A 12099-nucleotide genomic window follows, 5' to 3' on the forward strand; every position below is an offset into this window, starting at 1 on the left:
TGGATCTATATTACATCAACAAAAAAGGGGAAGGTGATAGTTAAAGGACAACTCCCGCGCTAAGGAAAAAAACCAAAAACCAATCAGAAACCTAGCTTTTATACTTATCATCCCTCCTGAGCTGTCACTGTTTGAATTTCCCACCGTCTGTGTACCTTCTGATTTCTAGTCTTGTTCTTCATTTCTTCCTTGCTTCCTGGTTTCAGCTTCCCATGATGCACTTTGGCTGCTGTGACAAGCCAGCCCCCTGCTGTTACACTGCAAGTGCCTGCCCCTCCATTCACTACAACTCCCATCATACACTAAACATGACCCCCTCTCTGGCTCTCTTCAGTCAGGCTGCTATATGCACACACTGAAGCTGCACACACACACTGTCACCTCACTGTAGTGTACATTCTGCAGGATTAGGTCAGGGCAGCAGGGGAGAGATAAGACTGACATGCCGGGAGTGAGGAGAAAGATAAGCAAGTGACATCACTCACTCACTCACTGAGTCCACTCGGCAGCAGGAGGGAGTATGGGGAGGGGGTCCTGTAGCTGGTTATGTGACGGGAGTCAGTCACGAGTCATTATTGAGTTGCAGAATGACAGATGGCTTACAGTTGCTCAGCCAATGGGAGCTGAGAAAGCAGAGTCACCTGACCAGGCAGGGGAGGGGGAGGCTGGTGTGACAGGAGCTAGAGCAGCCCTCCTGCTGATGACTCATCGTCACTAGAAGGAGCTGAGAGAGCAGCCTGGTGACGACAGTAATTAGGTATGAAGGAGTTTCTTACACTTCCTGGTGGGGGTTGAGGGGGGAAAAGACAGGGAAGGAGGACAGACAGGTGATTGAAGTATATTACAGAGTTATATAACTTTGTAATGTGCTTCAATTACTGGGAAAAAGTTTTTCATGGGAGTTGTCCTTTAAGTAAGTAGGAATGCTTTAAATTGATTATGGTCCTCAAAAAGTATGGACGCTTCCATAGACTTCTATGGGACAATCTATGCTGCAACTACGGTCCGTATTAGAGCTTGTGAGTAATTGTTGCGGATGCAGTTTTTGCATGTAAATATACAGACAGTGTGAAAAGCCCAATTGAAATCAATGGGCCTAAATTTGGGTCACAATTTATGCACAAAACTACAGAACGTATGAATGTAGCCTTAGATCAGCTTCACAGGAGTGTATTTTGGATGTGTATACACATCCTTATAATGAGCACAAGTCCTGGCCTGACTGCAGGGGTCATCAGACCCGCAGTCAGGCCAGGACTTGCCTATATAATAAGGATATGCATACACATCCGAGATATGCTCACCTGACGCCAGCCTTAGCCAAGGGTTTCACATTGATTTTATTGTGTTATCGACCTGTTATAGACTTACTGCCCCCTGTGTGTAGTAAAAAAAAAAAAAGTTTATTTTTATTAATAAAAAATCCCCTCTCCAATAAAAGTTTGAATCACCCCCCTTTCCTTATTTTATAAATAAAAATAGATAAATAAATAAACATGTTTGGTATCACTGCGTGTGTAATCACCCGAACTATTAATTTGGCGTAAGCGCAAAAAAATTCCAAAGTGCAAAATTGCACATTTTTGCTTGCATCACATCCAGAAAAATTTTAATAAAAAGTAATCAAAAAGTTGCATAGGCGCAATCAAGGTATCGATAGAAAGAACACATCATGGTGCACAAAGTTACACCTCACACAGCCCCATAAACCAGTGCTTCTCAAACTTTTTCTACTGGAGCCTCACCCAACAGACCAAGGCAATGCCTGGGCCTCACCAGACTGACCAAGAGGGTGCATGGGCCTCACTACATGTGGTGAAAGTCCATTTAAAAGCGGATTATGCTAGGCCAACTTTCACCCATCTCCTAAGCTCTATATACTAATAAAGCAGGTACGAAATGCAAGTGCAAAAAGTAACATAATGTTGCTAAAATTGAGATTTTTGCAAACCGCAAAAGGACTGTGAAGATCATATTCACTTTGTGAAAACTGGCTCCTCAGCTGGGCCTCACCTACAACTAGGGGGCGTCTCACTGTTGAGGCCCGCCTCACATGTTGAGAAGCACTGCCATAGACTAAAGGATAAAAGCGTTATAAGTAGAGATGAGCGAACCTCGAGCATGCTCGAGTCGATCCGAACCCGAACGTTCGGCATTTGATTAGCGGTGGCTGCTGAAGTTGGATAAAGCCCTAAGGCTATGTGGAAAACATGGATATAGTCATTGGCTGTATCCATGTTTTCCAGACAACCTTAGAGCTTTATCCAAGTTCTGCAGCCCCCGCTAATCAAATACCGAACGTTCGGGTTCGGATCGACTCGAACCTGAACCCGGTTCGCTCATCTCTAGTTATGGTAGCATGGTAATAGAGCAATTTTAAGGAACATATATATTCTTTTTAAAAGGTTTTAATTTTTTAAAAGCCATCAAATAAAATAAAAGTTACACAAGTTACATATCGTTGTAATCATAACAACTTGCGGAACATGCATAACAAGTCAGTTTCACCCTAGAACAAGCTGCGTGAACACAAAACCTCCCCAAATTAAAAGGTAAAAGTTGTTTTTTTTTTATTTTATTTTTTTCAATTTCACCAATTTTTTTCTGGTTTCGCAGCGTACTTTATGCAAAATATAAGCCTGTCATTGCAAAGTACAATTAGTGGCACAAAAAAAAAGGTCTCCTGCGGGTCTCTAGGTGAGAAAAAGGCAACTGCTATGGCCTTTTAAGCACAAGACGAAAGCGAAAAAATGGAAATTGGTTCGGTCCTTAAAGCGTAACTGTCATTTCAGGGTCATTTTTCTGAAAACATTAAATATCAACAGTTCAAGCGATTTTAAGAAACTCTGTAATAGATTTTATGTACTAAAAGAGTTTCCTTCTGTACTGAAAAAGCAATCTCCCAGCCTCCCCCCTCACATCAGATGAAGCAGGATTTCTGTCTCCATTATGTGGCTATGGAGAGGGGAGGGGCTGTTAGGAGTGACTGAGCACGGAGGATTTCTGCAAAGCACAACACCTTGCAATCTTCTCTCAGTAAGTTCATAGATAAGAACTGACCTTTCTGACACCTGAATTTAGCGTTTTAGGTGCCCAGAGAGTCTACAGACAGCTGACCTTCATGTCACCTCTTCCTGCTCCCTCAACTCCCTCAGCCCCTCCCCCCTTCATAGGCTTACAATGGAGAGAGCAGAACCAGTCTTCACTGGCTTCTCTGTAATGAAGACGTGTTTGCCTGATAATGCACAGATAAGAAGTCAGGGGGGGAGGCTGGGAGATTGCTTCTTGAGTACAGAAAGAGGCTTTTTTGGCTGATAAAACCTATTACAGAGTTTCTTAAAATCGCTTATACTACTGATTTCTGCAATTAAAAAAAAAAAATATGACAGTTACGCTTTAAGGGTTTAATCAACCCTTTAAAGACCAGGACAGTTTTTGTGTGTTTTATCCTCTTCGTGTTTAAAAGCACTTGCATTTATACTTTGCAATGACACTTAATTTTTCTTCATTTGCACGGTGTGATTGGTAAAAAACATTTTTTTCATTTTAGGGCAGTTCTGTGTTTATGCTGTTCTCCCTGTGGTACAGTCAGTACAAATACAACGATATGCAACTTATATAACTTTTATTTGATGGCTTTTAAAAAATTAAAATCTAAAAAAAAAGCCTAAATGTTCTTAAAATTGCTCTATTACCATCCCTACAACACTTTTATCCTTTGGTCTATGGGGCTGTGTGAGGTGTCATTTTTTTTTGTGCCATGATTTGTACTTTCTATTGGTATTTTGCTTGCGACTTTAGCTTTTTGTTGCAATTTTTCTAGATTTGATGTGCAAATTTTTCAGCAGGTTTTTGTGCTTATGCCATTTACTGTTCAAAATCAGGAATGGGATCATTTAATAGTTTGAGCAATTGCGCATGTGGCGATACCAATTTTTTTTTTTTTTTTTTTATTAGTTATAAAATGGGAAAAGGGCGAGATTCAAACTTTTATGGGGTTTTATATTAATGAAAAAACTTTTTTTTTATTACGCTATAATTTGAAGTCCCCCTAGGGATGTCTATTGTCTGTTAACTTTTCTGATATCTCAGAGAGATTAGTGCAGTGTATATATATATACTGCATTGATCAGTGAGATTATGGCTCCATTACTATGGGTTGCTGGAGCCCAGAGCAATAGAGTGCCAAACTGGGATCAGCACCAGTACAGCGCAGAGCCCTGGCCAGGCCAGAAGCAGGCATCACCCCAGAGACCGTGGCTGTTAGTGGGCATGGGCCATCGCTGCGCCTGCTAATAGCCAGATGACCCCGCACAGTTCAGAGTCATGGTGTCATTCCCCCCCCTCCTTTGAACTCACCTACCCCAGGACGTACAGGTATGAAGGGGTTAAAGTAGCTTTTCTGTCCCCAAGAGCACATATTGAAAACTGCAACCGTTGATTTTCTGAGCAGTTGTGTTTTTTTAATTTATTTTTAAACCTTATCACAACAAAGAAAAAAAAAAATATATATATTGTTCTTTTAATGGAAAGAATGAGGTGGGGTGCTGATTTTTTACATTTTGTAGGGACTTAAACAGTGTAAATGAGCCAAAAATGCTAATGAAATTACCCTGAAACAATACCCATGTAAAAAACTCTCATGTATTGCACCACTTTCAGGTGAGATTGATCGGTGTTTGAAAAAGGTGTCGGAAGGGGTGGAGCAGTTCGAAGATATTTGGCAAAAGGTAAAAGTCTTTGTTTTCTTTATTCTGCATTTGATATTTTTCCTCCCTTTGGGTGGGTTCACACTACAGAATAGGGGCGGATAATCCACTGCTCGCGCCCCGTGTGCATCTCCGCCTGTGCCATAGACTGTGCATCCGCCAAAAGATTTGACGTGTGAAATTGAGTGGATTGCAGCCATTTCTGTGTTTTTAATCCACTCCTAGTTTTGGCTGTAAAATACTGAGCAAAAATACTGTGTGTGTTAAAGTTTTCCCTTTTAAGTAGTTACATTTACTTTATTATGAAAGGTTGCTAATGATAAATACAGTGAACAAATAATTTTTTTTTAGCCACTAATGCCCAGAAAGTAAAACATGTACATATCTGGTACTACTATATGTGTAATATTTTGAATAGCATAATGTTCACCTCCGTTAAGTCAAGTAAATAGTATTTAAAAACTACAGTTAAAGGCTGGGGCTGATGACAGGGGTTTCAGATCATTTCAGTAAACATGATCTTCCCAGGGAGGCATTATATAGATATATGCAACCTAAACATGCTTTTAGTATTGCGTTTCCTCGGACAGGAAGGGCCTTTTCCAAATCCCAATTCATAGGTGTAACTAAAGGTGAAGGCCTGTGAAAATTTTTATTAAAGTATTGTATTGCCCCCCAAAAGTTATACAAATCACCAATATACAGTTGTTATGGGAAATGCTTATAAAGTGATTTTTTTCCCCTGCCCTTACTACTGCATCAAGGCTTCACTCCTGGATAAAATGGTGATGTGACGACCTGACTCCCAGAGCTGTGCGGGCTGTGGCTGCTGGAGAGGATGATGGCAGGGGGACACTGAGGGACACCGGGTACTGGAGGGACACTGAGCATCCCTCTGCCATCATCCTCTCCAGCAGCCACAGCCCGCACAACTCTGGGAGTCAGGTCGTCACATCACCATTTTATCCAGGAAGTGAAGCAGTAGTAAGTGCAGGGAAAAAAAGCCCTTTATAAGCATTTCCCATAATAAGTGTACATTGGAAATTTGTATAACTTTTGCGGGGCAATACAATACTTTGATAAAAATTTTCACTGGACTTCTCTTAAGTCCCAGGGTCCCATCGGGCTCATCTTAGATGGACCTGTACCAATAAGGAGTAAATGAGAGGCAAACATATCTGATATAACAGATGAAACATGGCAAAGTATGCTACCCTCCCATGTGTATGTGTCACCTGCAGCTAGGGCTGGGCGATGTGGCCAAAAATAAAATCTCGATTTAGTTTTTTTTTTTTTGTTCTTGTTTTTTTTTTTTTTTTATTTGGACTATTCTCGATTATTATTATTTTTATTTATTTTGTTGTTTTTTTTTAAAATTTTTTGCTAAATAAATTTTTTTTCTCAAGTGTCCGATACTATTTTAATGACTTTTGAGACAACAGCTGTATTGCTTACCAGTTTAACAGTGCTCCCTCTGTGGCTGGGGGTGACTAAGGGGGATCGGGGGATAAAAGAGGAGGGGGCTGGGGGTGACTGGGGCAGGAGTGCACATAGCCCTCCTCCTCTCATCCTGGCACACAGATTGCCCTTCTGGCTACACACAGAGGTTCCTGGTCTCTGGAGGAGGCAGCAGGGACTGCAGGATATGGTGATTACTGGAGCTGTATGGTCCTTTTAGACGGAGCGATAATTCGCCCGATCGCACGATTAACGATTTTGAATGAACAATGTGTTTTTTATAATGATCAGCATTTAGACGGAACGATACATCGTACGGAAAAATCGTTATGCGATCGCTTAAGCCTATCTCACACATAGGTGAAATTGTTGAAAGACTTTTTACACTGAACGATCTGCGAATTTTTTGCAAACGATCAACAACGATTTGAGAACATGTTGAAAGATCAAAATGAACTATTTCTCGCTCGTCTCTTGATCGTTCGCTGTGTTTACACGGAACGATTATCGCTCAAATGCGATCGTTATCGTGCAAATTTGAACGATAATCGTTCCGTCTAAAAGGACCCGTACCGCGGGATCTGATCCCGCTGTACAGCTCCAGGACCTACAGGGACACTATCGCCCTGCAGTCCCTGCTGTCTCCTCCAGAGACCGGTGACCTGTGTGTGTGGCCGGGAGGGGAGCGGGACGCTGTGTATAAGGGGCAGGTCAGCAGTTGCTGGAGGCTGCCCACGCCGCATCTCTCCAGACTGCCCGCCCGCCCTGCACCTCACCACAGCGCCCACCAGCCCCTCTCCGGACTGCTCGGCCGCCTGCCCAACACTGTACCACGCTGCTTGCCCCGCTGGACCTGCACCACCCCTCTCCGGACTGCCCGGGCGCCCACCACTGTACCGTCCCATCTGCAATGATTTTTTGTGAAAATCAAATTTACTATTTTCACAAAAAATCAAATAGATTCTAACATTCTGGGCGAATTAATCAAATTAATTTAATTAATCGCCCAGCCTTACCTGCAGCTAATAATAAAATTATCCAATTGTATATTACCTATCAGAGTTGCCTGACGCAAATTTGGTTACGTAAGATGGGGCAGTATCCGAATACTGATTGTCACAGGGTGCCATATGGCGAACTCAGATTTCTGACATATGATTTGGGCGTGTGGGTCAGTACAAATCTTTTGAAAAGGAGAAGTGGATATCTTACCGAGAGTGCTGGGAGAGGGGAGTGCCACTGAACCCCAAGGTTTGTTTATTTGGTATATTAGATGAAGATAAGTGGTCCCATTACCAGAGGATATTTTAGGTGTTCCCTTGTTCATGGCAGGTAAAGCTGTTGCAATTAGGTGGATGGATGGTACGAAAATGGTTGTCTCTCACGAAAGCTGTTACCGTACGAATATGTGACATATAAGAATAGAGGATGTGTGGGTAAATTTAAAAAGGTGTGGGGCTGGTGGTGCTCTTCTCCGCTAACTATACTCCCAATCGATACATGAGATCTATAGGGAGACGAGATTTGGTTGGCTAATGTAACGTTACCTTGAAGTGCATAACGACTGTTACTGTTGATGTTTACTGTTTAAAGGGTACTTTCTTACAAGAAGACTGGCACGTTATGTATCTGTAATGTTTGTACACATATCTTGATGTGGATTGAGGTCCACTTGATTGTTCACTGCTTGTACTGTTAATACCTTGTACAAACCTAAATAAAATTAGTTTAAAATAATAATTTAAAAAAAGGCGGGCTACACTGACCTTATGTAGTATTACAAGATTGATTTTTATTTTTTTGAGCTCCAGCTGCAGTCCAGAGCAATGCATTGTACAATCTTGTGGACGGCAGCTGTCACTGAGTAGTCATGTACATTAAAACCAAAATGGTGCCAAAAATGTAAAGTTCTTACAAGAAAACTCTCAGGCTATTATGTAAAAAATGGCTTTATCCTTAAGGGATTAAAATTTCTAATGTGTCCCTTTATTTTTGTTTCCTTCAATATAGCTGCACAATGCAGCAAATGCCAATCAGAAAGAGAAATATGAAGCAGACTTGAAGAAGGAGATTAAGAAGCTACAGGTTGGTTGAGTCTAATGTGTAGATTTCTCATTTCTATATTGTGATTTCACTGATGTTACTGACAATCCAATCTTTCTAGTCTGATAACTTTAGATAAAGGCTTTCATGTTCCTTGTAAAGGGGAAAATTCTAGAATTACTGGTTACATACTGTTAATGTACTTTTTCCGAAAGAAAGTTTTTACTAACCTTTCTAAACCCTATTGCAGAGATTGCGGGACCAAATAAAGACATGGGTGGCATCCAATGAGATCAAAGACAAGAGGCAGCTTATTGAAAACCGAAAACTAATAGAAACGGTAAAGAACAGTGGTATTGTAAATCAAACTTCGTCATCCATTTCTTATTTTTTGCAGCTCTAAGGTTAAAACTTTAGGAGGGCGATACTTCAAGTGAGGCCGGTCACCAGCAGGTGTAAGTTTGGTTCATCAGGAACACGGTCAGGCTGAAAGTGGACTAAATGGAACCAGAGTTTTTGACAGAGATGAGACCAGTGATTTTGTACCATGTGAAATATCCATTTCACTTTTTTATCTATATTCGAAGACACCGGGGCTCATTAACCCCTGGTAATTGCCTTTTTCGTGGCAATTATCCACCTTCAATGTGCCACAAGGCTCATAATGGACTTAATATATACCCTTGAAATGCAGAGTTAACAACATAATAATAAATTTGCCATCTGCTATTTATTCTGGCAAAGTTTTTGTGCCATACTTGTCATAGTCAGATGTAGTGGTCTTACTTACTGGGCACACCCAACCCACATTCAGCTGTTACACAGCATAGCACAGCTTAGAAATGCTATGTCCATTGGCTCTGAAGTATTGCTGCAAGAAAAATATTTATGCAGATGTCTTTTCTTGCTCATGTTTGCTTGAATAGATATTCTGATGTATTCAGTCCACAACCCTAAATTAGGCTTGGTTCACACTGCGTTTTTGCATCTGTTTCACTGTATCCGTATTTGAATGTTTAATTTTAACATACAGAAAAAATGGTCAACCACGTTTTTGTGGCCTCATTCACAGGTTCAGTGCTTTTTCTGGGCAGCAAAACCTCCTGTGGAAAATCAACCATATTTGCATCCGTAATTGCATCTGTATCAGTTTCCGTAAAATGTGAATAGTACTAGTTTGCATAGATTTGATCAATGTTTTTTGCGGACGCCACGGATCCCATAGACTTCTATTGGTGATCCGTACCACAATGACAATCCGCACTAGGACATGTCCTTTTTTTTTCTTTTTTTTTTTTTGTTATGAAACGGATTACAGACCAAAATTAAAACGTCTGACTAGCGAAATATAAATCAATATGCTCTAAGGTAAACAGTGATTCCGCAATTACTGACAATTTTACTGAACATGTGAATGAGGCCTAAGCTTAAAAAAAAAAAAAGGAAAGGTGTTATCCAGATTTAGCTGTTTTCCCAAAAGATAGCATCTTACCTGTCCCCAGGTTGTGTGTTGTGTTACAACTCTGCTTTGTTCACTTCAATAGACTGGGGACACGTGTGGTCCTGTTTTTGGAAGACATTGGCCATGTTTTTCTAATCCTGGATAACCCCTTTTAAGAAACTGCTCACTGCCAAAGGCATGAATATGCATGCTGCTGCCATTATGACAGTGGTGGTCCTTGCTGCTGAACACTTTCTGTTCTCTGTCCCAACACCTATGAAGTGACTGCTCTGTGATGTGATCCTTCTCGAACACTGACTGGAGCAAGCACTTCCTATGTGCCTGGATGGAGAACATGAAGTACTTAGCTGGTTTCTAAATGTTTTTTTATGCAACCTTCATCAGCACTAGATATAGACAAAAATATTCACACAACCCCTTTTAATATCCGATATGCCTCTATCCCATTCTTGGTGACTAACCTAGGAGGAATAAAGATTTTAATAAACCAGAAAAAATGCCTAAACAGTCTAGCTGTTAAATTTTCCATTACTATATTTTACCTCTGATGTAAGCTTTCCTCTTGCTTACAGCAAATGGAGAGGTTCAAAGTGGTAGAACGGGAAACAAAAACAAAAGCATACTCTAAGGAAGGCCTTGGTCTTGCTCAGAAGGTTGACCCAGCTCAGAAGGAGAAGGAAGAGGTTGGACAGTGGTTAACGGTAAGATTCCGCAGGATGGTGCCTAAACGGCGTGATATGAAACCATAAGAACGCTGAGTGACAAGTGTAAGCGCTCCACATGCTACATATGTGTGTGTGCATGAGGAAAGGTATGCTGGACCCACACCTTATCTGAACTATTCTTTAGTCATTTGTGTGAAGCATAAGGAGGTAATTTGATGCATGAATGGATACGTCGGCACTTCACAAGCAAATTTGGTGATCTTTTCAAACAGTTGGTTTGAACGATGGCCAGATGCTGTTCAATGCAGTCATGGTCTATCCAGTGTTCCTCTTTCTTAACATATTGTCCCTTTAGGGCCAACAGTGCAATTATGTTTGTTTTTCTGTATTTTTCCTTTGTTTTACTGTGTAAATGAATTATTGCCATTTGTTTATAAAAATAGCTTTTCATTGATTTTAAAACTACAATTTTAGCATATTAACAGTAATGATGTAAGGGCAAATTCTCAATCTGAAGTAAAAAAATTTCCATTGGTTGTCCTGTAAAAATGGGATGCTGACCTATACCGCATTCATTTAACAGCCTGTTTTAAGTTAAAACATAGTTAAAGTGCACCTGGTGCAGCATGCAATCCATTTGCCACTGGAAGTTCAGGTATTCAAGGGCACAACGGGTCAATACTGTGCAACGACCCTCATTCATATCCAGTTGGAGTTGTGCTCATTACCACCTGAAAAACCCAAACTTCTAGCAACTAATAAATTGCACGCTGCTCTGTGACCAGAATTAGGTTTGTGCCATTTCTCACACATATACATAGTAGTTGACTATATGGGGGCATGTGCAGAGTTTACCTAGGAAAGAAGTGGCACCAGGATGCAGTATGGGAAAGTAGGCAAGCCAGTGACACTCTGGGCAATGTTCTGCTGGGAATTCTTTGATCTTGACATTTATATGGGTGTTAGCTTGACACATGCCACCTACCTAAACATACAGATGAAGTGCATCCCTTCATTGCAGCAGTGTTCCATTAGCAGTGGCCTCTCTCTGCAGGATAATGCCCTAGTCATACTGCAAAATTGTAGTGGAATATACAAAATGCTGACCTAACGGTGTCAGCATTTTAAAAAATGATTTGCATCCGACAGATTCATTTTAAAGGATTTACTCGGTGTCTTGGTGCCAGTTTACATAGGACACCTTCAGAGATTTTGTAGAGCCAATGAGTCAGATCTGCTTGGTGGTCTGAGGAAGATCTAGATTGTTGGGGAAATAACTTTCACTACGCACTGGAATAGTGCTGCTGATAATTCACATTATGTTACTACATTACTACACACCATATGGTGGTATAGTTATTTAACCTTGGCGTATGAAAGATAATCAAAGTCTAAAGTAGAGTTTTCTGTCTTTTGTAGAACACAATAGACACCTTGAACATGGGCGTGGATCAGTTCGAAAGTGAGGTGGAGTCTTTGTCGGTACAAACACGGAAAAAGAAAGGAGACAAGGATGTGAGTTTACTTCATGGAATAAATACTGCTTTGCAGTTAACAGAGAAAATGTGATGGGACAGTGACCTGAATAATACATTGTTTAGGTTTTCCCATATGACCAGCAACATATTATGTCTCTTTCCATTTCCTATGATTCTTATGTAAAAGTCACTATCATAAATGGTTTCTAGATGAGCTAAAAACTAGAAGAAGGGTATTTACGTCTTTTGTGTGCGTTTTTTTCTTCCTTCTGCACCTTTTGTGT

General features: G+C 40.7%; 1 protein-coding gene across 8 annotated transcripts in view; it reads left to right on the plus strand.

The window, feature by feature from the left end:
- The window catches only part of CNOT3 (CCR4-NOT transcription complex subunit 3), a 58317-nt gene that overhangs the window by 27225 nt on the left and 18993 nt on the right, over positions 1-12099 (plus strand). For all 8 annotated transcript variants that reach the window (XM_069948587.1, XM_069948586.1, XM_069948585.1 and 5 more), the window contains 5 exons: positions 4663-4730; positions 8178-8252; positions 8461-8550; positions 10245-10373; positions 11757-11852. In XM_069948587.1, the coding sequence (XP_069804688.1) occupies positions 4663-4730; positions 8178-8252; positions 8461-8550; positions 10245-10373; positions 11757-11852 (458 nt within the window). The remainder of the gene's footprint in view (positions 1-4662; positions 4731-8177; positions 8253-8460; positions 8551-10244; positions 10374-11756; positions 11853-12099) is intronic.

This window comes from Dendropsophus ebraccatus, chromosome 12 (assembly GCF_027789765.1).
Source record: "Dendropsophus ebraccatus isolate aDenEbr1 chromosome 12, aDenEbr1.pat, whole genome shotgun sequence".
Classification (NCBI taxonomy): domain Eukaryota; kingdom Metazoa; phylum Chordata; class Amphibia; order Anura; family Hylidae; genus Dendropsophus; species Dendropsophus ebraccatus.